The sequence below is a fragment of the Macaca mulatta genome, chromosome 3, assembly GCF_049350105.2.
Source record: "Macaca mulatta isolate MMU2019108-1 chromosome 3, T2T-MMU8v2.0, whole genome shotgun sequence".
NCBI classification, from domain to species: Eukaryota; Metazoa; Chordata; class Mammalia; order Primates; family Cercopithecidae; genus Macaca; species Macaca mulatta.
The window spans coordinates 5,480,293-5,506,887 of record NC_133408.1 but is presented as its reverse complement, the minus strand read 5'-3'; the positions used below and the strand labels follow the sequence as shown (position 1 = coordinate 5,506,887).

At 43.5% G+C, this 26,595-nt stretch overlaps 2 protein-coding genes across 11 annotated transcripts in view; one reads left to right on the top strand and one right to left on the bottom strand.

Moving 5' to 3' along the window:
* Positions 1 to 1,634: 1,634 nt before the first annotated feature.
* Positions 1,635 to 24,970, bottom strand: ZBTB21 (zinc finger and BTB domain containing 21). Of its 5 annotated transcripts, none has more exons than XM_077995723.1 (4): positions 24,862 to 24,970; positions 17,552 to 17,616; positions 17,009 to 17,157; positions 1,635 to 8,938 (listed from the first exon to the last, which is right to left on the bottom strand). In XM_077995723.1, exon 4 carries the CDS (start codon positions 8,923 to 8,925, stop codon positions 5,725 to 5,727), a length of 3,201 nt encoding a protein of 1,066 aa, XP_077851849.1. In that variant the 5' UTR covers positions 8,926 to 8,938; positions 17,009 to 17,157; positions 17,552 to 17,616; positions 24,862 to 24,970; the 3' UTR covers positions 1,635 to 5,724. The 5 variants fall into 5 exon arrangements, with proteins under 5 accessions (XP_077851849.1, XP_077851851.1, XP_077851850.1 ...); XM_077995725.1 differs by lacking the exon at positions 17,009 to 17,157 and having other exon boundaries at positions 1,635 to 6,719; positions 7,323 to 8,938; XM_077995724.1 differs by lacking the exon at positions 17,009 to 17,157.
* The window catches only part of UMODL1 (uromodulin like 1), a 135,489-nt gene continuing 132,655 nt past the window's right edge, over positions 23,762 to 26,595 (top strand). For 2 of the 6 annotated variants that reach the window (XM_077995722.1, XM_077995717.1), the window contains exon 1: positions 23,849 to 24,189. The gene's annotated coding sequence lies outside the window, so the exon portion shown is untranslated. Of the gene's footprint in view, positions 24,190 to 26,595 lie in introns of all 6 variants that reach the window. The other 4 variants (XM_077995719.1, XM_077995718.1, XM_077995720.1 and 1 more) reach the window with 4 other exon arrangements.

Here is a 26,595-nt window from a genome sequence, read left to right as displayed (position 1 = left end):
CATACTGAGGATCATATGAAAATTAAAATACCCTATGGGTCTCTCACTGTGTAGGTGAATCAAACTCTGGAGACTATTTGCAGAGATCTTCACTAACTTTCCCGTATCAGCTAAAAACAAATTGGTTGACTGCTGCCTTGGACAAAATTTCTTTGCTGTATTTGTTTATCAAATACTTAATAGGCACCTTCCCTTTGCCAGGTCCTGGAAACGCAAGGAATAGCCCCTATCCTTGGGTCCCTCCTAGTCTAGCAGGATAAACCACATGCGGATGAAATAGAAAGTAGCAAGTCAAATGACAGGCTGATATCAGGGTGTTATGGGCAACACTTAGGAGGAGCAACTGCTGTGGGCTGGGGTGAAGAGCACCTGGAAAGGGGCCAGGAAGTATTTTCTGGAGGAAATGATGCCAACCACAAGGGGGTTTTAAGACACTGCACAAAAGGCAGACTTGCATTATCATGAGGGGGATGAACTGACCAAGGACTCTCCTGTGGAGGACACGGACTGATGATCAATAGCATGATACCCAAATTAATGCTGCAGCAGTGTTTCCCTGTGCTGCATTTGTAAAGTGCCTCTATGACAATATGGCAAATCTTCACACATACACCATGTATGAGGAACACCTGCCACTCAACTTTCCAAGTTCATAGAGCTCACGTTCGTAAGAACTGAGCCAAGATCTTGCCTCTGGCTGGGGAAAATATTAAACACTGGGGACATGATTTTGCTACCACACTATTTGCTGTCTTGAGTATGTGCCAAAGATTAAGAGGATGCAAAGGAGTGCAGCAATCCCAAATCTCATAAAGCCTGTTATTGCTAAAAAATAAAAATAAAAAAACAAAAAAGGTTAAAGCAGATGATTAAAATATATGTGTGTATATATATGTGTGTGTATGTGTGTATATATATAATTTGTTCCTGGTACAGTGTGTTCAAGACACTGTGGGCAGAGGCTCCCGAGAAAGGCTAGTTTAGGATATCAGTAAAGGAAAACAGAACCATCAGAAGCCAAGAAGTGCGAGTCCAAGCAGGTGAGAAGCAGCACTGATCAACCCACTGTGGGTCTCTGTACCTTCTCTCTAATTCCTTATTTTCCAGTCAGCTTGGTGGCATTAATTTGATTATCTACAGTTCAGCTGTTCACGTTACAGGGAGAGCTAATAAAACTTAAAAAATGATATACCCCAGTTTTACAGAAAAGCCTCATTACAATGGGAAAAAAAAAGCTATGACATTAAATTCTTTAGATTATCAAATAAAACTGGTTTATCAATTGCTATGCAGAAATATTAATGCAGGGTACTTAAAAATGTTCTTTTTCTGCATTTACCCCCCTGCCCCATCACCTTAAAAACTACTAGTGTGAATAGTAAAGGAAATGGCAGATGAGCAAAGATGGTTGCCTATCTGGTTTTAACCATCATATATTTGTGGTGCCCAAATAACTAAAGCTTTAATACAACCTTAATTCGATAAGCAACCTGGAATGGGGGAAAATTTAATCTCTCACAACTCATAAGTGGCTACTCACATTACCCAAATAAGAAGATTTTAACTTTACTTTCATAAATGTAAATGCTACACATGGTTACTATCAAAGTACAGAGCATACCATTGAGACTGACTCAAAGCAAAATACAGTACAAATTTATTGACTCCAATCATTCTTAGTCAACATTTAAGCAAAGTAAACAGACAAAAGAACTGAATACAAATAAGCAATGGATTAACATTAGATAGAAATCCTACTTTACCATGAATTTTCAGTTCGAAAAAGCTTATTCCTAAGTAAAACTGAAAAATGACTTACTCTGCTAAGGCATATGACAAAATATACAGAATTATAAAACCATTCATTTGTTTTTCTTTTAACCATAAGCATATATTCAACGGAAAATTTGAAATAGCCTTGGACTAATGTTCTGAAAATTAGTAATAACTGAGTATAACTGTGTGAAAAATCTGGACAGCACTAACAAATGATGAAAGAGCACTGAATTCTGTTATTTTAAAGATTTACAGTAAAATGCTTTGGTTCCCAAAAGACTGTCTCTAAAAGGAATTTTTAAAAACACCTGACATTGTAACTCATTTTTTCTCCTCCAGAATCTAAACACCGACTTTGTCTTCCCCCGAGTCACATGGGAATGCCATAAGCTGGAGTACCTGCTGAGATGCACTGAAAGAGCATATTAAAAATTACAAAAATCAAACTTCTTAAAGTGCTAAAACCACAAAAAGCCATAAATGAAAACCTATTTTTTAAAACTTAAAGTTTAGTAGTCAGTGTTAAAGAACACTTTTAAAATGTGTTAGCATTATTTAAATCAATAATGCATTTCACAATTATTGCAGAAACATCACTGAGACATCGTAAATTGACAAACTGACTTGTAATCCAGTTAGATAAAATTTATACAGAAATCTATTGGAATTATACCTAATTACTTTTTACTAAGAAATTTCAAATAATTTTATTTCTTAAAGTTCCAGATTACAGTTGTATATACGCACGCATGCACGTGTGTACAAACCCAATTTGAGGCAACAAAGGCCAACTTTAGATCTGTTAATTCTCACATCTCCCCCTCACCTTGATCAGAAAGTTGGCTTTGTAGATGCAGCCACACTGCACCTCCGTGAACAGACACATTTTATTCCTGTTTCACAGCAGCTACTCTCATTAGCACCATGGGACTACATATGGATTCAAACGGTCACTAATTAAGTGCTGGGGCATATTTTTACTGGCAAGGCTATAAACATTCCATTCCAAACCAGAATACCAAGAACATCACATATCTCCCCACAAATGTAAAGAACATCACTGTTGAATTGTTAGTTGTATATTCTGGTAAAATTATAAATGCATACTAACTAGTTTTAAAAGGTGAATATTCTACAAATCTTCAAATATTACTGTTAAAATGCACAATATTTGTTACCTCCATTGCTTACTTTGAGTGATAAAAACACGTTTTATGTTACTCCCTCCTTCTCCCACATAAAGAAAATGATTCAATATCAAGTTCTCAGATTAACAAAGAATATATTAAAACATTTTACATTCTTTCCACAACTGCATAAAAAAGCAGGCATCCTGCATACTTACATGGAATAAAGAGCTTTCTACATTTTCAAAATTAATTACAATCCTAAAAGATATTTACATGAATATCTTCACTAGCTAATGAGTTGCAACAATTTAAGACCAACTTGTTTTACACCAAGTATTTGCCTACTGGCTGAGATAAACATTCTTAAAAAACTTTACTGAATAAAGTAATTAACATATCTTTCATTATTTTACTTCTTAACATTTAAAATAGTTACATGAGTGGAAGCATATTTTTTTTGACCACCAAAATAAACTCTTTCAGCCTAATGCTTTTAAAGTACAGTATAAAAAGTAATAGAAAAACCAGAACGGCATTATAAATGTTTTTGGTTCAAAATTTTATTTGAAATCTTATATTCCTTGCTTAGACAAAAATGTGAAGACAAAACACCAGTCATTTTTAAAATCTAACAGATATGCAGAATCTATGTTTAGATCAAAAATATTTTTTTTCTTTTTTTTACTGATTAACAATATTATTTTTTAAAAATCTTCAAAAATGTAGCATAAAGGTTCAAGTCCTGGGATACTGAATTTATAATGCCAAGATACTCTGTATCATGGAATTATCACCAATAGATACTCTAATGGCCATGTAGGTGATGATCACTCAGGGAAACTGTCTTCTTCTGAAGTGACAGCTACTAAGATGGTCAGAGTAAGAAATACCACATTATACGGGGAATGAATTCAATGTACAATAATCCATCCTGATGTTTCATGTAAAGCCATATGCTTTAGTTTTATCCTTAAAATGCATAGATTTCTTTAGGAAAACAAAGATGGCAAGAATCAATAACTGCAATTTATTTTCCCTTCTCCATCAAATTTAAGAAAGAATAGGAAGTAACTACTAAAATGTGGAATTTTGGAGTTTTTTCAAGTGAAAGAATACAAGGCAAAATTTCATATATAATATCTATAATGTACAAAGTCAATCAGTATTTTATAAAAATGTCTGGTTCAATAAAAAAATGAGAATTCTCTTTCCTCCCAGTGGGATGGAATGTTGGCAATAAGACTGATGGGTACGGAGTTATTTTCTGCTACAGCACAAATTTAAAGTTATTTCTTAATGATAGTAGTTGACTTTTTAAAAAATTTTGAAAGAATACCTTGTAACACAAACTAGAGTCTAAATTGGTATTACTTTCTTAAAAGGATTTTATAGTTTCATTTTTTTAAATACATCTAATTCCCACCCCTACAAGTAAAAATTTTCCCTTTTGAAACACCACACTGAACTTCGGATATCCTATTGAAAGGCTTTCAATTACAAATTATACATAGTATTCTCTGAAAAGCCCAAAACCCACAGACCAAAATAAGTAGCGAAAACTAATTTTGGACCACTGATAGTACTTTAATATCTATTTCTGAAATATTAAGCAATGATGTAGAGAATGGCCTTGCTGATTTTAACCACCAGACCACCAAAAAATTCTAACAGAAACTGTCACAAAAGAGAGGCAGGAAAATGTAATGTTGTATATATTGTTCTTGAAAAGAATGTTGAAACTGCAGTGAGATGTTTCTCCTCTGCTCTGAATTATCTAGAAGTAAATGGTAATTTAGAATTTTAGATCAGCTGTGCTAACTCTTGAGTATCTGGGATCTATTTAAATATATGTCCCGACCTTATTTTTTAGACTAATGTTAAAATCAAAATTAGTGCCATATGGTTAGCTTTGTTTTTGGTCCTAACTACACTCAGATTTTCAATTTGTGACAGCATAAATCAGAGGAAATGAAACATCTGCAGTCCTTCAAATGCTGGTCTGAATTTAGACTGTGGTGCAGTGTACATGTAACATGGTACAAGTTTTTATCACAATGTCTATCACTACTGAAACCCTTATAAACTGACTGTAGGGGACTTCCATAAATTGCGTTCATTTCCCAGGTCTTCCTTAGAGTTTATCGTTTATTATATTGACTGAAAGCAAGTTTTTGTTAGTTTATAAAGATCTAAGTGTTACTATTGCTGATTTAAATTTCTCACAATTGTCATACAAAAAGAAGTTCTACATGACCACAAAATACCAAATATTTATTTTTATCAAGTGTCAGGATAACTTATCAAAGTTGAGATTTATCTTTTATTGCTAAAGTAGTCTAAGATACAAATCAATACAGAAAACTACTCCACTTCTTCCTGATATATTTTGGACTTAAGAACATGGTTAAGATTTAACTAGAACTCAAGTGTCTAAAATAATCAAAAGAAGGAATACTTTGATAGTATTCCACTAATTACAAATCAGTAAAAAACCAAAAACCTCAATTAAATGATTATATTGACACCATGGAATGAGGAACCATGCACACAATCAAGACTAATCCAATTTCAACATTAACGAAATCAAACCATCTTGTTCTTGTAAGGTCCAGAATCACAATATTTTAAAAGGTGTATTTCTAAAGTTGATTAAGGACTTTACTAAGTAATTATCAATTTGTCTCAAACTTAATTTCAAGCGTAACAATCTCCAACCTTTATTATTCTTGTTTAAAAAATATTTTGTTTCTTATGACACATTTCACAATTCCGGTTGAAATCTGGGGACTGCCTCCCATAGGTAAAAAGTGTTGGTCTTTCAATTGTGTGTTTGTTCGTGACTCCAAAGACTAAATGCAGTCTTGAATGTCCTGTGGCAAAGTTTACACATAAACTGTCTTTTAAATGTGATTGCTGAAAGGGGTGGGGCATGGTAAAAAAGGGTGTCTGATTCTTGGGGCACAAACAGTTTTTCTGTGGCTGGAGTTGGGTTTTCGGACAGGCCTGTGGGGCTGTCAGGCTCCAGAGGCTGGATCTTGGGCAGTGGCGGTGGCGGTGGCAGAGGTGGTGGAGAGGGAGAGTTTGTGGGAACAGGGCACACCTCAGATTCCTTATGTGCCGATTCCTCTGAAGCCTGAGACATGTGCGACTGGAAGTGACTCCAGAGTCTAAAATTAGTGCGAAAAGCTTTGTTGCACACGTGACAAATAAATGGTTTCACAGAGCACAGAAGCTCCTGGTGACGCTCCAGCTGCTTGTGCACTGTGAACATCTTCCCACACTTCTCGCAGGGCCACAGGCTGGCTTCTTTGCTAGGACCCGCTTCTTTGGGGGCTGTGCTGGCCTCGGGTGCCTCTTCCTCAGCCTCCTCCACAGGCTCCTCTTTGACTTGGATTTTCAGTTGCTTGGAAAGACTAAGATCTTCAGGGAGACAAGAGGAATCTTCCGAGTCGAAGTTAACTTGTTCTGAAGAATCACTGAACACGTTATCATCTTTTGTGGTGACGATGTGGTTTACTTTATTGGGCTCAGGGTGGGACTGGGGCCTTGAAGAACCAGTTACATCACCATTGTGGTCCAAAACGGGCAAAGAAAAGTTTTCGGTGGGTGCCATGTTGTTCTGATTATGGACTTCAACCTGGTGCCGCCAGATGCTGAAAGAGGACTTGAAGGTGCGCATGCACTCGAGGCAGGTCAGCTTCTTATACTCACACTTGCTCTCGTGTTCTTGCTTCAGCTCGGGCGAGAAAAACCTGAGGCTGCAGTAAGGGCAGACGGCCGCGTTCCGGCACAGCCGCTCGTGGCTTCCTTGCTCTAGGAGAGAAGAGAGCTTAGCATTACAGAGACGGCACTGGTAAACCTCCTTGTTTTCTACTGGACTTGCAAGAGGAGCATGCTCTTTTGGTTTAGCAACTTTATTTACTCCAAGGGGTTTTTCTCCTGGATGCATTTTTATGTGCTGCTTAAATTGAGAGAGAAAGCGGTATGCTTTTCCGCAGTAAGTACAAATGTAAGCTCCTTTGGCTCGAGATCTCAAGTTCCTCTTGATGACTTGCTGCGCTTGGGAGCTACTCTGTCCCTGAAAACCAGGCTTGCCGCGCCTTAACTTAATGATCAGGGCCTTCTTAATTTCTCTCTCTCTCACTATGTCAATCAGCTTTCTTTGGAATTTTTCATCCAAAACAGCATGTGAACTAGAGGCTGGTGATGGGTTCTTCACTATGCCATGTTGGGTCTGACAGTGTGTCCACACTTTGAAGTTGGTGTGAAACCTCTTGTGACAGATGTCACAAGCGTAGGGCTTTTCTGGGTTATGGTACATGTTAACATGACGGTGAAGACCTGCTGTTGATCTAAAGATCTTAAGGCAATGTTTGCATTTAAATTTTTTGTTTGGTCTCGTCCCCTCCAACTCACCAAATTCGTCTTTATTCAAATCAGAATCTGGAAAATCTGCATCAAGGATAGTAGGGCTTGAGCCTTCCTCAAAATTATCTTCTGACACAGGAGACCCATGCTCATTCACCTTTAACTTCTTAAACGGCAACCTTCGGTCCGCTTGGAACCTCCTTTTTGCTGGGAGTCTGCTCATGTCTTTTTGGTCATCTTCTGTTTTCAGAGACAGGTCTCTTGTGACCGATGAAGATGAGGCAGCTGCTGTTGCTGCCGCATCTCCCACAGTGACGCGGATGATGTCCGAGGGGTCCGACAGCGGGCTGCTGGGCTCGGTCTTTATGCGCACCTCAGTCACAGGGGAGGCTCCCTCTCTGTCTGTTGACTGAGAAGCACTAAAGGACCTGAGGCGATGCGGTTGTAGCACTTGAGGCCTGTCATCTAGGGCTGTTTTTTCACTACAATCTTTTAAAGATGACTTTTGAGATAAAGCACACAACACATTCCCTGGTGCATCACTGGACACCGAAGATGATCCCTGGGAAGATTTCAAATCTATGGAAGGTGAATAGACAGGAACCTGGCTATCCATCGACAAAGACCGTCTGAGGAGACTCTTAACAAGTGGGCCACTCCTGTCAATGCTTTGGTTTCCAGAACCAGATCCACTGGATGGGATCACTAAGCCTAACTTTGAATAATACAACAAGTTTCTATCTTCACCTTGACCATTTCCTTTGTTAGTTTCTTTTAATACATAGGGAGTCTCTGATGAGCTACAAAGAGACAAAACAGGTGGCCGTGGTCTCTTCAAAGCCAGCTCTAGAGCTTTTCCTTTTGGAAGCTGACCACTCACACCTGGTTTATCATCCATAGCTTCTCTGTCTTGCAGAGGCTTTGAAGGCAATACTGCATTTCTTTTCACCAAACTGATTCTATTAGGATCATCCAAAGATCCAGAATGCTCAAGAGACTTTGCATATCCCACAGAACTATCTTTCGGCCAACTCTTTTCAGTTAATGACAAACTATGAGGCGGTTCAATTGGTTTTGGGACATGTGGCTTATTGGTATTAGCCTTGACTGCAATGCTAGGAGAGGGCCGGGAAGTATGGCTTACATCAGGTTGATTTTGACTAACAGTTTTTCCTTGTGCTTCGTTTCTACTTTGACAAACAATGACACTTCTCTTTTGATAACTGTTTTCATCATCTTCTACAAACACTTTTTTTCTATTAGGACACGCTGGAAAGGGGGCTTGAGGTGTTTTAGAAACGATGTTTGTCAGAAAGGAAATCCCAAGACTATAGCCAAGTTCTTGCACAGCAGCAAGGCTGCTCTTCTCAACAAATAGAGAGGAAGAATAAATGTAGTTTAAAACATTATCAAAAGCATCTGGCTCACAGAAGTCAAGCTGAAATACAGCTTGTGACTCATTTTCCTTATTTGTGAATAAACTCTGAAAGTATTCGCTGCTGGCAGCCAAGACGTTTTTATGAGCTCGGAACTTTTGGTCTCCAACAATCAGCAGCACATCGCACAGCTGTCCTTTGAGACGCTCCTCATTCAGGGCACTTAGGAGAGAAATGGCGTGTGCGGGGTTGATGTAATGCAGTAATCCCTCCATGGCTTGAGTTTATCTAAAAGACAAAATGTAAAATTACTACAGATATTGCAGTGAAAAGTTCCCTTGGAATGAAGGGCTCCTCAAGAGCAGGGAACATCAGCTGTCTTTGCAAAGGTACCAATATTTAGCAGACCGTAGGCTGACAGAAGCTTTATGAATGAACAATCTTATTTAAATAATGGTGAAAATGTGAAATAAGTCTCGTGGTTTAAGTAGGTCCTCATTAAAACAGAAGAATTGCAGGAACTATAACATAGGCATTTGTATACCATCAAAAAGGCTGCCAGAACTTGGCAGGTGGATATGGAAGCAATATTTGAAAATAAAGGTTTATTATTTAGGGTCCTTATCCATTTGATGCTTGGCACTATTCCTTATCAATTCAGAAAACAAGTATGAATTATCAAAACCCCTGAAGTCTATAATTTTGACAGAAAATCAGCTTTATTACTACATATACTTAAACATAATGTGAACTGTTAACAATTGGTTGCAAAGCAGGTCTTGTGAGACCCTTATTTTTTATTTTGAGATAGGGTATCTCTCTGTCACCCAGGCTGGAGTGCAGTGGCACCATGATGGCTCACTGCAGCCTCAACCTCCTGGGCTCAAGCAATCCTCCCACTCAGCCTCCTGAGTAGCTGGGACCACAAGCATATGCCACCTCGCCAGGTGATACGGTTTGGTGGTGTCCCCACCCAAATCTCCTTTTGAATTGTAACTCCCACAATTCCCACATGTCGTGGGAGGGACCCAGTGGGAGGTAACTGAATCATGGTTTCTTTCTTTTCTCTTTCTCGTGCTCTTCTCATGATAGCACAAGTTCTCTCTTCCCTGCTGCCATGTGAGATGTGACTTGCTCCTCCTTGCCTTCCACCATCATTATAAGGCCTCCCCAACCACGTGGAACTGTGAGTCCACTGAACCTCTTTTTCTTGTAAGTTACCAGTCTTGGGTATGTCTTCATTAGAAGTGTGAAAATGTACTAATACAGTAAATTGATACCAATAGACTGGGGCACTGCTGAAAAGATACCCAAAAATGTGGAAGCAACTTTGGAACTGGGTAACAGGCAGAGGCTGGAGCAGTTCAGGACTCAGAAGAAGACAGGAAAATGAGGGCAAGTCTGGAACTCCCTAGAGACTTGCTGAATGGCTTTGACCATAATGCTGATAATGATATGGACAATGAAATCCAGGCTGAGGTGGTCTCAGATGGAGATGAGGAATTTGTGGGGAACTGAAGCTAAGGTGACTCTTGTTATGTTTTAGCAAAGAGACTGGTGGCATTTTGCCCCTGCCCTAGAGATCTATGGAACTTTTAACTTGAGAGAGATTATTCAGGGTATCTGGCAGAAGGAATTTCTAAGCAGCAAAGCATTCAAGAGGTGACTCAGGTGCTGTTAGAGGCATTCAGTTTTATAGGGAAGTAGAGAATAAAAGTTTGGAGAAGTTGCCGCCTAACAGTAAAAAGAAAAGAAAATCCCATTTTCTGAGGAGAAATTCAAACTGGCTGCAGGAATTTGCCTAAGTAACGAGGAGCCGAATGTTAATCACCAAGACAATGGGGAAAATGTTTCTAGGACATGCCAGAGACCTTTGCAGCAGCCCCTCCCATCACAGGCCCAGAGGTCTAGGAGGAAAAAATGGTTTCGTGGGCCAGGCCCAGGGACCCCTTTCTGTGTGCAGCCTAGGAACTTGGTGCCCTGTGTCCCAGGTGCTCTAGCCGTGGCTGAAAGGGGCCAAGGTACAGCTTGGGCCATGGCTTCAGATGGTGCAAGCTCCAAGCATTGACAGTTTCCATGTGGACACCTGTATGTCCAGGAAGAAGTTTGCTGCAGGGCTGTGTCCCTTCCATGAGGGACAGGGCCCTCATGGAGCAACTTCTGCTAGGGCAATGCAGAAGGGAAATATGGGGTTGAAGCCCCCATATAGAGTCCCCACTGGGGCACTGCCTAGTGGAGCTGTGAGAAGAGGGCCACCATCCTCCAGAACCCAGAATGGTAGATACACTGACAGCTAGCACTGTGTGCCTGCAAAACCCATCGACACTCAATGCCAGCCCATAAAAGCAGCCAGGAGCGGGGGATATACCCTGCAAAGTCACAGGGGCGGAGCGGCCCAAGACCATGGGAGCTCACCTCTTACATCAGCTTGACCTGGATGTGAGACAGAGTCCAAGATAATTTTGGGGCTTTGAAATTTGACTGCCCTGCTGGATTTTGGCCTTGCATGGGGCCTGTAAGCCTCTTTGTTTTGGCCAATTTCTCCCATTTGGAATGGCTGTAGTTACCCAATTCCTGTACCCCCACTGTATCTGGGAAGTAACTAACTTGTTTTTGACTTTGCAGGCTCATAGGTGGAAGGGACTTGCTTTGTCTCAGATGAGACTTTGGTCTGTGGACTTTTGAGTTAATGCTGAAATTAGTTAAGACTTTGGGGGACTGTTGGGAATGCATGATTGGTTTTGAAATGTGAAGATGTGAGATTCAGGAGGGGCCAGGATGGAATGATATATTTTGGCTGTGTCCCCAGTAAAATCTCATTTTGAACTGTAGCTCCCACAGTTCCTCACATCTGGGAGGGACCCAGTGGGAAGCAACTGAATCATGGGGGCAGGTCTTTCTTATGCTGTTCTTGAGATAATGCATAAATCTCAGGAGAGCTGATGGTTTTATAAAGAGGAGTTCCCCTGCACAAGTTCTCTCTTCCCTGCCACCATGTGAGATGTGCCCGGCACTCGCCTTCTGCCATAATTACACGGTTTCCCCAGTCACGTGGAACTGTGAGTTCACTGAACCTCTTTTTGTTAGTTACCCAGCCTCAGGTATGTCTTTATTAGCATTATGAAAATGGACTAATTACACCCGGGTAATTTTTTTTATTTAGAAATGGGGCCTCACTATGTTGCTCAGGCTGGTCTCCAACTTGTGGGCTCAAGAGATCCTCCCGCTTCAGCCTCCCCAAGTGTTGGGATTATAGGCATGAGCCACTGAGCTTGGCCAAGAGACCTTTAAAAATAGATAAGAATTTGGAAAGAGAAAAATTATTTGCTAATTACTAACGAAAGTGTTTATGCCGGGCATGGTGGCTCACACTTGTAATCCCAGCACTTTGGGAGGCCAAAGCAGGCAGGTCACTTGAGGTCAGGAGTTCGAGACAAGCCCGGCCAACATGGTGAAACCCCATCTCTACTGAAAATACAAAAATTAGCCAGGGATGGAGGCATGCACCTGTAATCCCAGCTACTCAGGAGACTGAAGCATGAGAATCACTTAAGCCTGGGAGGTGGAGGTTGTAGTGAGCCAAGACTGTGCCACTGCACTCCAGCCTGGGTGACAGAGCAGGACGCTGTCTCAAAAAAAAAAAAAAAAAAAAAAAAAAAAAAAAAAGATTGTAAGTGTTAAAGAATAAAAGAAGTTTGTTTTCTTTCTTAATGCTATTTGCCTTGCAATCTCATGAATACTATTTTCTTACCAAATCACATTTTCAACAATAGCACAAAGGAAACTTTAGCCCAGTTCTAAATTTAATTAAAGAGTTTAAACTGAGATTTCACTGAAATGCTCTTCAAATCTAAACATGAAAAGAGGAGGCCAAGTGGTAGAGTGCAAGCTCTGGTGCCAGACACTTGGGTTGAGATGCCAGCTCCTTGCAGGCTGGCTGATTGTCCTTGGGTGTTTCTGTTAGCCTCTCGGTGTGGCAGGTCCCTCACGTGAGATGGGAATGACAACTGTGCCCTCCTCTTGCAGGGTTGTTGCAAAGAGTTCATCTAAAGAAAACTCAACAAATTAACTTGCAGAAATTGCAGGATTAATAGGCATCTATTTGGTATCAAAGAAATAGGGCAGATTAACCCCACCATATTCTCGATGCAGACAAAGCCATTTCATGCGGAGACAATGCTTGACTCTGTGTATCTAACCCTTTATTTAGGCTTCTGTTCCTCTAACACCTCATCCTTTTCATTTTTTCTTTTAGACGGGGTATCGCTCTGTTGCCCAGGCTGGAGTGCAATGGCTCAATCTTGGCTCACTGTAACCTCTGCCTCCTGGGTTCCAGTGATTCTCCTGCCTCAGCCTCCTGAGTAGCTGGGATTACAGGCGTGCCCCACAACGCCCAGCTAACTTTTGTATTTTTAGTATAGATGGGGTTTCACCATATTGGTTAGACTGGTCCCGAACTCCTGACCTCACGTGATCTGCCTGCCTCAGCCTCCCAAAGTGCTGGGATTACAGGCGTGAGCCAATGCACCTGGCTCATCCCTTTCATTTTATAATGCCGTATTTTCTTTCAAATATTGTTAAGACATTTATTTCTAAGATTAAATGTATCCCAAGTAACTAAGAATATTTGTGACGGTTTTATCTTTCTCTAGAGGGCAAACTGTAGATGAACCAAACTTGACCCCAGCACATTTGTACGTTCTCTTTTGGCCTTTGCTGGTTACCCCAGCCACCAGGCTCTTCAGAAGAGCCCAGAGTCTCCTAGGCTGTCAACCTGGGAGTGGCCACATGCAGTATACAATTCCTTCTGACTCCCTGATAAGATGCGACTCAATTTAACTGACTGCAACACAGGACTTTGCTTCTAGAGATGATGCCTTTAGCCTGTCCACAAACAACTGCTTTGGTCAGACTGTACCAAGTTTCTATCCATTCCCGCCTACCATCCTTTCAAAGTAAATGGTAAATTTTAATTCCTCTATTTTTTAAAAATTATTCTATTTGTGACTACTTGATAGAGATAATTTCCCTTCCTCTTTCTTCTGTTAGTCATTCAAATTTTCCTTATTCCTACCAGACGTTCTTTACATCTATCTGTATAAAGAAACCCTTATCATATTTTACAGAGGTCAGCAGAAAAAGACATAAGCTTATAATGTGACATGTATTACTCAGCTGGGTACTGAGGAGTTTTTAGCACTAATAATTTTTGACAAAGCTAGTTCAGATGTTGCCACAGGGAAAAGCTGTAACACAGAATTAACGATACAGAATTAAAGGCTTGGATAGTCTCTGTCAAAAGGGGTTCTTAAACTCAATTTGGTGGTTTAAAATTAGCATTTAAAAAATAAATGACTAGGACAGAGCAGAAAATATCAGAATGCATCAAATGTCTTAAGGTTAATTACGAGCTTGAGAAACTTTTGTTTCTATTATATATATGTACATATTCACATAAGCAAGCACGGACTGGATTGAGATATAAAATGTATTCCTTCCTGTGGGTCAGTCAAAATATTTTGAGAGCCAGTGTTCTAGGCTAACCAACCTCTTTGAGCCTCAGTTTACCTTGCTATAAAATAAGGATAATGCAGCTACCACATAATGCTATTGTGGGAATTAAATAAGATAATAGTTGCTACCATTTATATAGCACCTAACTATACAGGAACCTACACTATAAAATGTACCAGGAACTTCTCATGTCATTTACTCATCAAAATGGGATCAGAGAAGGTATGAAGGAGGCGAGGGATGAGCCATGGAGATAAATGGAGGAAGAACATCACAACAAAAGGAGAAGCTAAGGCAACAGAAGGGCTGGAGCAGTGTGTGCTGGGAACCATGCAAGATGACATCTGAGAGGCAAGAAGAAGAAAGACTGTCAAGGGCTGGGAGACCTCCAGAAGAACTTTCTTTCTTACTATGGATGAAATGGACAGCCACTGAAGATTCTGAGCAGAGGAATGACAAAGACCTGAATTATGCTTCCAAAGGATTGCTCTGGCTCTGTTGTTGAGAGTAGACAACAGAGGGTAGGTTAGGATGGAAGCTGCGGGCCGGCTTGCAGTCCACTGTAATGACTCAGATGAGAGAGGATAGTGGCTGGGACTAGGGTGGTAGTAATGGAGGTAAAGGCAGAGTCATTAGGATTTCTAGTGGACAGACTGCAGGAGAAAACAGAAGGTGTGGAGTTAAGCATTCTGCCAAAATAACTGGAAGGGCATCCTTAGGAGAGACGAGGTTTGACAGAAAAAACAGGAGTTCTGATTTTTTTTAAGAATTCAGTTTTGATATCCTACATGTGAGCAGCAAACCTGTTCATCAGTGTACCCTTTATGAGCCTCCATCTCTGCCTTACTGTCCCTACTTCCTTTCTTGTGCTTCCTGGGATCACTTCCCAAATAAACATCTAAATCTGAATCTTTATCTTAGGGTCTACTTTTGGGGGTATCCAAACTAAGACACAAACAGAACTTGAAGCACAGGTAAAGGCTAACCACTTCAAACCTCCCTTCCAAGGGCCTGTCCTGGCTCTTTAGTGTGAAGACTAAACCAAGGGGAGTTTTCTACATCCCTGGACCTGAAGCAAATGATATTCCACAGACCGTATGCATCCTGTTGCCAAAAAAGCAGTATTTGTGTCCCTGTTCTTTGTTTAGAAAGGTTTCCTTCTTTATGCATTATTCAAAGTATCATGATCCCTATTTCTGCTCTAAGTCACTGCTTCAAATTTCTTGGATCACAGACTTCTATCTTCTTTGAATGAAAACATCTATGAACTAGGGGACAATAATAAAGTCACTCAGAGTTAAGTTGTAAGAGAAATACTCACTGTCCCTGAAAATTATTGGGGACTTAAAACTTAACTTTCCTATAACCTCCATTTAGAGCCATCACACCAGCCTGAAAAGTGCCTTGGGATGTCCAAATTCCTGATACACAACTGCAGGACAACTTTACAGAGTATTTACTTTCCATTCCATTCAGTAGAACAGTAACTAGGTACTTAATAACAACTAAAATTTGGTGTTTATTCTGTCACATACACAAAAGTAAACACTTTTTATGTACTAACTCCATATTTACATCAACCACAGGAGGTAGGTACTATTATCCCCATTTTACAATGAGAAAAACTAAGGCACAGAAGGTCAAGTAACATGCTCAACGTCATAGAGATAATAAGTAGCAGAGCAGGATTCGCATCAGCTGGCTTGGCTCCAGAGGCTAAGCTCTTAACCCCTACATGACACTGCCTCTAGTTTCCTCTTCCAATTCTCGTATCATCCTCTGAACTAGAGTGTCATCAATCCTTTTTACAAATGAGAAAACTGAGGCATTGAGAGGTCAAGTCATTTGCCTAAGGTTATCCAGACAGTTATAGACTTATGGCAAGCATCTGTCTAGGGTGTGCTAGAACCCTTCTAGACATGGAAGATACCAATTTAACAAGTACGGCCCTGCCTTATGGAGCTTAAGGTCTTGCGCAGGAAGAGGACAGGTCAATTCATCAGCCTAGTCCAGTATGCTAAGCAGCAGATAGGATGTTTGTAGAGGTAGAGATGCAGTATGGATGACAGGCATCAGAGCCAGGTGAGATGGAGACCAGGAAGGGCGTTATACGAAGAAAGTTTTATAGGGAATGCCGGGAAGAGATAGGCAGGAAGGATGAAGGGCATTTCAAGGGATAAGTATTTATTTTTCATTCCATTCAGAAGAACAGTAATTAGGTACTTAATAACAGCTATAATTTGGGTGCTTATTCTGCCACATACACAAAAGTAAACACTTTTTATGTATCAACCCAATATTGACATCAACCCTAGGAATTAGGTACTATTATTATCTCCATTCTACAGATGAGAAAACTGAGGCACAGAAGGTTAAGTAACATGCTCAATGTCAGACAGATAATAAGTAGCAGGGCAGGATTCATATCAGCTGGCTGGGCTGCAGTACACGCACCACCACAGAGGCAAGACAGAGCAGGAGGAATCCAAGGGAACCACAGGTGGCTTTGTCTGGTGAAAGGTAAAGGTACACATGGGGGAGGAAACGCCCATGAGGCTGGAGGAAGAGGGAGGCATTAGTGCCTTGGGGGCTAAAATATGTTATCTGAGGATCTTGCACAGGAAAGCAACATTGTCCATTCTCCCCAGTACCCCAGGATCTGGAGACTCTAGATGTCTAGAACGAGATGCAGATCCCTCACCTTTATATTAAGGCCCTTGCTTTTTTTACATTTTAATTCAATTAAGCTTTGAAAACAATGTACCCTTTCCTACTCTGGCTGCAAACAGACAACATACTGAATTTTTGTGTTTTAATGACAGTATATTTGAGTTTAACAATTACCTAAAAATACAAAATGCTCCATCAAGAATGTAAGTAAAAGGGGGAAAATCACAACTGCTGACAATCACGAGATAATCCAGCAAGACTGTTTGTGGCTGGTGGCTGTGTAGACCGAATCCTCAAAAACTTTTGATTTCTCTGCTCTTGTGCTGTCAGATAAGGCGAACTTTGTTGCTGGGTGTACTTTCTCCTCAGTGTATTTTTCAGATCTAGACCGGTAAGTTTGCTGGCACATCACTCCAAATTTCCATGCAGGTTTTCATTATGAGTAATCAGGGCCTCCGACTTACAGAAGCAGTGCATCTTACATATAAACATGCACTGCTGCCACCATCATCTACGCCCCTCCTTTCCACGGCTCATCTCCACCTGACTCATCACGGCAGAAGTTCTGCCACTTCAGTCATGGCGGAAAAACCTTGGAGCTCTTAAAAGACAAGTGGGTGAAATTTGGAAGAAAAGGTCTATTTATGAGCAACAGAAAAAGCTAAAAGGAAAACCCCCCAGGAAAACCAGTTTCTGAAACAGGGCCAGCTTGCTTACCAATTTGATCCTCGCACACAAATAGGTTCCCAAAGCCTGCCTGGATTGTTTCTACTTCATGTCTTCTGAAATTTCAAAATGAGAGAATCTTTATGGTTAACAATTCACGGAGGACCTTACAGTTCCATGGAAAAGCCTTTCAAATCAGTCTATTTGTCTCAAATCCTGGCTCTGCCACCTAGTAGGCATGTAACCTTCTAAAGATGACTCAATCTTTCTGACTAGTTTCCTTACCTGTTAAACATGGCTAACACTACCCACCACATAGGATTTTTATGAAAGATAGAAGAGGCAACATGTTCGAAAGCCCCAGTACGTTCAGCACTTCCCATGTGGCACATGCACATGTTCCTTCCTTCTCCTCTTCCCCTCACAGATGCTTGTGTGGGCCTGCTACCCACCATGTATCACAACAGGTGCTGGTGATGGGAAGATGAGTAACTGGCCTGCTTCTTGTTCTCCTGTAGTTCACATTTCCATGGTAGGACAGACAACAATTAATGAAGGATGTGAAGAATGCTATGGGGATACCGTTTCCAGGAAGCAATTACTTTGGCCAGGGGGTAGGATGGTGGATGAGTGAATAGTGGGAACTACTCACTATTAACTATGAGTGAATAGTCCTAAGGAAGGCTTGGGACTCATCACTCCTTTGACAATTATAATACAAGCTGAATATCTCTAGTCCAAAAACCCAAAACTACTTTCTGAGCAATGACATGATGCACAAAGGAAAGGCTCATTAGAGCATTTTGGATTTTTGGATTAGGGATACTGAATCACCGGGTATAATGCGAATACTTCAAAATCCCAATCAATCTGAAATCTGAAACACCTCTGGTCCGAAGCATTTCAGAAAGGAATAGTCAACCTATAATACTAAAGGTTCCATTCTTTACATTTCTACCATAGACACTTTTCAGAAATGCTCATCGGCCTTGCTGGCGCTTAAAACCTTGCAAGGGCTTGCCTTGGCCTCAACTTCCAATTCCCTGGAATGGCTACAAAACCCTTCAGAACTGGATTCCAGAAGATTATTTCATACCATCACTTCAAATTCCTCAGGTAATAAATGCTAAGGGGGTGGGGGACTCATATCTCACATCTTCTTTTTTTTTTTTTTTTTTGAGATGGAGTCTCACTCTGTTACCCAGGCTGGAGTGCAGTGGCACGATCTTGGCTCACTGCAACCTCTGCCTCCTGGGTTCAAGCAATTCTCCTGTCTCAGCCTCCTGAGTAGCTGGGACCCCAGCCACCAGGCCTGGCTAATTTTTGTATTTTTAGTAGAGACAGGGTTTCACTATGTTGGTCAGGCTGGTCTCAAACTCCTGACCCCAGGTGATCCGCCCATCTCGGTCTCCCACAGTGCTGGGATTACAGGTGTGAGCCACCACGCCCAGCCTCATATCTTAACATAAATTAATTCAATGCAAATACTTTCCTCTATAGAGTGTTAAATCAGTTGTATGGAAAAGATTTTTGAGGGAGGGGGAAGGTAGGCAATTTTGAATATAGAGCATTCTAGTGATAGAAGCAGAAGACAGCAAAGCATGAGCTGGCACTCAGAAGGGTACCAGGGGGTGAGTGAGGGGTTGAGAGAGAGAGATGGAAAGGGATCAAAATAGTCTCACCTACTACTTGGACTAGTGTCGTAGCTAAAGGTACATTATAAATTAAGTTGGCTCCCAGACTAGCCACAAAACTGCTACTACCAGTTCTACAGGGAAAATGTCTCTTTACATCCAGCATCAACCTAGAATTCAACTCTGGGAACATGGGTCCTTTGGATATTGGGGATTGCTTCTATAGTCCTAACCATGATACTAGAAAAGAGAGGGAATGCACGTAACACAGGGCAAACACCTAGTTAAAAAAACAAAGCATCTACATTTGACTCTGGAATATAAACACACACACAGACTGCTTATCCCCAAACCCTAACCTCAGGATTTAGCCATAACACCTACCAATGGATTTTACTATTCGATGGTGATAGGAAGCTGCCTCTGAGTTTCAGTCTTATCATCACTCACTTGGTGACAATGCAAATATCCTCAGATTTCAAACCTAGACTAGCTTATCCAATCCTTCAAGAAGAGTTATGTTATTATCTTGTATTCCATTTCACCACACTTTCAGTCTCTACCAAGGGGGTTTGATTTTGGTTTGATGGTTTGTTCTCTGCCACATTCAGCAGAATGATCCTACTCTAACATAGTTCAAGCTCCTTTGCACCTTAGCAGACTCTGGTCACAGCCTTGGCTGTTTTCTTCCAGCCACTACACAGCCATTCCATCCCGTTAACAGCCCCATGATTTTGCTATAGAAGAACTGCTCTTGTCCCACTGTGTGCTACAGCCTGATGTGCTACACAGCCTGATGTGCTCCTCTCCCCTAGCTCTGGGCTAACCATACAACCAAAGCCAAATCAATCAGAAACTTTGTCCTTGGAATATGAATCCTGAGAAGAATGACAAAGGCAATAAATAAATGAAGCTGATTTATCTCAGCGGAGGCCTGAAAATGCAACCTTGCTAGTGCCTGCTACATAGATTCCTGGAGTTAGCTTGGTTTTTGTCCTTCTTCCTGGCCCAGTTTTTTAGCTCTTAAGTCCTGTATCTTTACAATAAACTACTTTTTCCATTCAAGCCAGCCATTTTCTGTTCTTGTTATTAAAGAACCCTAATACATTTCCACGTGGTATTCACTGTTCCTGTCATGCCTTCCAAACCCATCCTAATACAGCTGCTAGCCTGAGCTTCTTAGAACAAAGCTTTGATCGTTCACCCAACATACACATTAAATACTCCTATTATTAATTCAATTTATTTACTGAATTCCAATTCTGTACAAGGCATGGTTAGATTTATCTGAAATATAGGGGTGCACCAAACAGACAAGATCCCCACTTTCTAGTGAGACAAATCAGATGCTAAATAAGGAAACAAATAAAAAAGATAACCTCAGATTCTGCTAAGTGTTATGGTAGAAATAAACAAGGTGCTATTGCTGGATGCAGTGCCTCGAGAGGATGGTCAGAAAATACCTTGATGGAATATTTCAGCTGAGATCTAAGATCTGAATGAAGAGAACCAGCTTTGATCCTGTTTAAAAATAAAATAATAAAAACAATTGTTCTCCATTAGGCTAAAATATTTAAAACAATGACTACAGGGCTCTATAAAATGTGGTTTCAAATGACTTCTAAAATTTTCTGAGCCGGGCGCAGTGACTCATGCCTGTAATCCTAGCACTTTGGGAAGCCAAGGTGGGTGGATCACCTGAGATCAAGAGTTTGAGACCAGCCTGGCCAACATGGTAAAACCCCGTCTCTACCAAAAATATGAAAATTAGCTGGGTGTGGTGACGGGTGCCTGTAATCCCAGCTACTAGAGAGGCTGAGGCAGGAGAATCGCTTGAACCTGGGAGGTGAAGGATGCAGTGAGCCAGGATCGTGCCACTGCACTCCAGTCACCACTGGGTGACGGCTGAGCCTGAGTGAAATTCCATCTCAAAAAAAAAAAAAAATTTTTTTTTCTTTCCCTTAGTTATTCCCTAGTGATACCTTCCTGCTCCAGATACTCTGTCTCTGAGACCTAACCTGCACATCTGACTTCTTCCATTCCCCAATCTGGAAAGTCCTAGAACTCACCTAAACCCCCCCTCAGCACACTACTCAGAACATGAATCACCTTTCAAAGCTCAGGTCAAGTCCCAGCTCCTCCATAAAATCCTCCAATATGGGTTGAATTGTGTCCCCACTCTTCCCCCCCAAATTTATATGATAAAGACTTACCCTCCAGCACCTGGAGAATGTAACTGTACTTGGAGACATGGTCTCTAAGACGTAATTAAGTTAAAATGAGGGCTTTAGGGTGACCCCTAAACTGATGTAACTGGTGTTCTTACAGATAAGGAAGATTAGCACAAAGACATGAACAGAGGAAGGACGAAGTAGGGACAAGAAGATGTAACCTATAAGCCAAAGAGAAGCCTCAGAAGCAGCCAACCCTGCTGACACCTTGATCTTGGACTTCTAGCTTCCAGAACTGTGAGAAAATAAATCTGGTAAGTCATCCTGTCTGCAGTACTTTGTTATAGCAGCCCAGGCAAACTAACATACCTTCCTTGACTACTTCAGTTTATAATGGGCAAATACCTCCTTTCAACTTCAGCACCATTTACATGTTTATTCACTGCCTTTATTGTTAGTCATTTGTGTCTCCCCAAGAGGACTGAAAGCTATTTAAAGACTGATAATCTATTTAATATCTTTTGGCATTCTTATCAATGCTCAACACGTTATCTTCCACAACAATAAAGATTTGATTTTTCTATATTCTTCACTCCAATTAAATGCAGGAGTGAAAATTATGGCTGTTAGTTGTTTTGCTGAAGTAAAGCACATTACATCACTGCCCTGCTTTGGAGTACTGTACTGATTTTTCTATTTCTAAAGAAAATCCAAACTATAGACTGGCATACAAGACTTTTCATACTTTGGTTACAATTCATCTCTCCACCCTTATTGGACACTCCTTACCATCTACTCTACAAACTTGCATATCCAGCTTCTGCCACCCAAGATCTCTCTTCCCTCTCCTTTACTTGGTTAACTTCTATCGAAAGATCCAGGTGAAATGTCACCGACTCTACAAAGCTTTTGTAGTTGCCCCTAGCCAGCAGCTCAGTCATCTAAACCACAATACTTCATCTCTCTGTAATACCACCACAACTTCTTCAATTGATCTGCTTTTACATGTGTCTCCCTCAAGGGGCTCCCTAAAGAAAGAACCCTTGCTTGCATGCCTGTATCCCTGATGCCCAGCACAAGGCCTAGCAAGCTAGGTATTGGGCAAAGAGAGAAATCATCAAACTTGAGGCTCAAGACCTGGACTAGCTCACCTTTATTTCTCCAGCATCCGTTACTGAGCCCCAACACGGGGCAGTATTCTTTGCTTTTTCTATCAGACCTTGTGACTTTAATCACTACTGGACGGTGACTCCCAAATCTGTATCTCTGCTTAGACTCTTGAGGCTCCACCCTCTCAGGTACCTACTGAACAGTTCCATCACAGTATATCCTCAGGTCCAGCATGGTACTTAAACTCCACACCTCTCGTCCCTGCTCCCACATCTGCTTGTCCTCACATATTCCCGATTTACTTTGGTGTGTTGCCAGCCCCTAAGTTTCCAAAACCAGAAATCTCTTCTCTTTCCCTTATAGCCTATCACTGCGACCTGGTCAAACGTAGCTCTTAAATAGCTTACGATCTGCTCTCTCTACTTCCATTGGCTTTAGGGACAACTAAAATTGTCCCTTCTGCTGGGCGCAGTGGCTCATGCCTGTAATCTTAGCACTTTGGGAGGCCAACTGGGGTGTGGATCACGAAGTCAGGAGATCTCAAGACCATCCTGGCCAACAGGGTGAAACCCCTTTCTCTACTAGGAAAAAAAAAAAAAATTAGCTGGGTGTGGTGGTGGGCGCCTGTAATCCCAGCTACTCGGGAGACTGAGGCAGAAGAATCGCTTGAACCCAGAAGGCGGAGGTAGCAGCGGGCCGAGATCATGCCATTGTACTCCAGCCTGGGGCAACAAGAGTGAAACTCCGTCAAAATAAAAAAAAAAAAAAAAGGAAAAGAAAAAATTGTCCCTTTAATTATCTCATTTCCATCGAGACCTTCTTAATTACCCCAATTTTGTTATTTACAATTTTTCCTTACCAGTGTACACATCTAATATTCCCTCCTAAATAGTGTAAGTTACTAGAGGGCAGGGGTTATATCTTCTTCAATTTCTGTTTCAACAGAATGAAGCACATTATACTTTCAATAGTGTTAAAAAGGAAAAATAAACAAAAAGTTACTTTTAAGTAAACCAGCACTTCAAATTTCGACTTTCTTTTCAACATCGATATTTAGGGGTGCTTAAACTTAATGACTACTAGTCCTTAGAGATCATGATTTACACCTTCAAGTACATGAGGAAAGCTTTAAAAGATAATTTTCCAAGAGAAATCTTTCTAAAATGGATTAACCCACTTTCTTGTCTTCTTAAACAAGGTATGAGGACCATAATGTAAGCTGCTTAATTGAGCGCTCAGGGTCATCATGTGAACAATCGCTGGACTATGCTGTAATACACGCGTGCCCTCGGAGGCTCGGTGCCAGGGCTGCGAGTGCTTGCACGAAAGGAAAAACCCCAGGCCGTGTGAAGTCTAACTTTCCCCCTCCTCTTGCTCAGGCAATCCCACCGGGATACCTGTCTAAACACACCCCGCCTCCGAACGCGCTCTCTGGCGGAATTCTCCTGAACCGCAGAGCCCTCGTGGCTGGAAGCGCATAGCAACCGGGGGCAGAGTGCGAGCCCCCAGGGGTGTGCTAGGATGGAAAGGCAGGAGCCTCTGAGGATGGACTACTGGGCGTGTTCCCGAAAAGCCGGGAAGAGATGTGGCGGCGCTGCCGCAGGGTCTCTAAGGCCGGCACGGACTGCGTCTTGACTCCCTGCCCCTACAGCCGCAGACCTCGGCCGGGGGAAGGGGCTCCTCCAGCGGGGAGACGGTCGCCGGCCGAGCAGCAGAGCTCCTGGCCAGCGGAGGGTGCTGTGCTCTGCGGGACCGCCGAGAAGTCCCAGACAAGGTCTGCAGGGGGTCTGGAGGGGAAGGAACGCGCAGCGAGGTCCAAGCGTCCGCGGGAGGGGCCGGGCGGGGAGGCGGGGAGCGAGCGTCCGGCGGGCACCGAGCGGTCACGCTCCGGCCACTACGCCGAGGACCGGGCGGCGGGGCTGGGTCCCGGACCGTGAAGGGAGCGGCGGGTCGCGGCAGGTGCGGGGTCCCCAAGGCCACCGGCCAGCTTCCGCACGCACCTCGCGGCCCGGACCGCCGGCCCCCAACCCCTGCCCAGAACGGGAGAACGCGCCCTTCTCCACGAGGCATTTCAACCGCTCCGCGCGAGGGGCGCGCGCCTGGGCCAAGCGAGTCCCCTACCCCGGGGCAGCTCGGCCACGGTGACGAGTGAAGCCCGCGAGGGAATGGAGCATGCGCATTCGCGAGGGCGAGGCCAAGTGCGGGCAGGGAGTATGCGCAGTGTGAGGGTACAATCGGCTACGTGGGAACCCGGGGCATGCTCGGTGAGCGCCCAGGCCCCGCGCACGCGCAGAAGCGCTCGGAGCCCGCAACCCGCTGGTGGAGAAAAAAGAGGAGAGAAATCACCTCAGAGTTACGTCAGGAAAGGCCGCGTTTTGCGGGGAGGCTGTAGCCTCCCAGGGGGCCCCGCAGTTCTCCTAGAGCGAGGGGCGTGACAGTTACTCACCGGTCTTCAGCCCCGAGGCAGACGCCGGGCCCCTTTCCGCTCACACTCGGCTCGCGCGCGCCGCAGCCGCCGCTGCCGCTGTGATTCCATCCATCTTGAATTTGACGTCATCCCACACCAGGGATGAGGTCATCGCAGGCAGCGCTCGTCACGTGCGCGGCACTCTGATTGGGCGCCGGGCGCCGGAGGGCGGGGCGGGAGGGGCTCGCGGCGCTGGGGGCCGGGGAGGGCGGGCCTGTCGGCAGCCGCTCGCCGAACGGACGCCTCCGCGCTGCAAGCCCGCGCCCTCGGTCCCTGAGGGGAGCCTGCGGCGGCCCTGAGGGGAGGCGGCTCGGCTGGTGGCCACGGCGAGGAGACCGAGCGCCCCGGCCAGGTGGAGTCCGTCGCGGCGAGTAGCGCGCCGATTCTCAGGGAATTTTGCCGCCTGCCGGAGGCGCCCTTGCCGCGGGGTCGCCCCAGGTCATTCCGCCGCGGTCCTGCCCGGCTGGGCCGCCCCTAGTCCCCGCTTCCGGCGCGGCGGGATGCGTGGCGCGGCCGCTTAGTTCCTCGGAGGGGAGGACGCGCTCCCATGCACCGGTGGACGGTGGGCGACGCCCCGAGCCGACTACCTTGACAGCGATGGGAGCGACGCGCGGCTTCCTGACGGGCGCGGGCGGCGAGCGGGGCCCTGCGGTCCTCGGGTCGGCGGCAGACGGTCCCTGCCCGCGAGGGAAGGCCGCGGGGGGCGGCGCCGGCCGATAGTCGCTCAGAGCGCTTCCATTTTCTTCTCCCGACGCGACCTGGCCACCTGGCCCCTGGGCGGGGACCCGGCGGCCGCTGCCGGGGCGTCCGGGCTCCTTCGCCTCTCAGATGGGGGTCGGTCCGAGGGTGACTCCTGTTGGCCGGCCCTGACCCCCGTCGGGGCGTCCACAGCGGCCGGCAGGCAGCCCGAGACTTTCCATAGTGCCCCGCTCATCGGTGTCTGGGAGGGCTGTGGTCAGTTTTTTTGCAGAAATGTTACAAGTCCACTGATGAGAAAACTCACTTCGCTTTCAGTCAAAACCAGAAATTAGATAACAGAAATGCCACACTGTCAACACCGACCGGGAAGAAAGCCTCGCTGGCGGAGAGCGCTCAACAGAGCCCTTCGTGTATTCTCCCAGCCCGGGTCGCAGGTGGAGGAGGAGTGCCTCCTGCAGGGACGGGTTCTCCCGTAGACACTCAAACTCCGGGATATAAAACCCCTGTTAATAATTGTCAAGAGTGTTACTTCCCAAATACAGTTTTTGAAAGCTGTATGCACTAGGTAAAATAATTTATGTAATGTTTGGAAGTATGTGAAAGAGCATTAGATTGATACAAATTAAAAACTTGTTCCCAAATTAACAGCTCTGTTGTCGATTGTTATTAGTTTGACTAATTTTAAGAGGACTGTTAGTCTTCCATAAAGGATCTTGCACCTAAAAATTTTCTCCTACAACCTTAAAAAACTTAAAAAAAAATTTTTTTTTTTTTTTTTGAGACGGAGTCTCTGTCACCCCTAGGCTGGAGTGCAGTGGCATGATCTCAGCTCACTGCAGCCTCCACTCCCTGGCTCAAGCCATCCTCCCGTCTCAGCCTCCGCAGTAGCTGGGACTATGGATGCATCCACCACACCTAGCTAATTTTTGTATTTTTGATAGAGATGGGGTTTCACCATGTTGCTCAGGCTGGTTTCAAACTCCTGGTCTCAAGCAATCTACCTGCCTCAGCCTC

Bases quoted from the DNA above. Each gene is read 5' to 3' on its own strand.
- ZBTB21 (XM_077995723.1), bottom strand. From the start codon at position 8,925: ATGGAGGGATTACTGCATTACATCAACCCCGCACACGCCATTTCTCTC.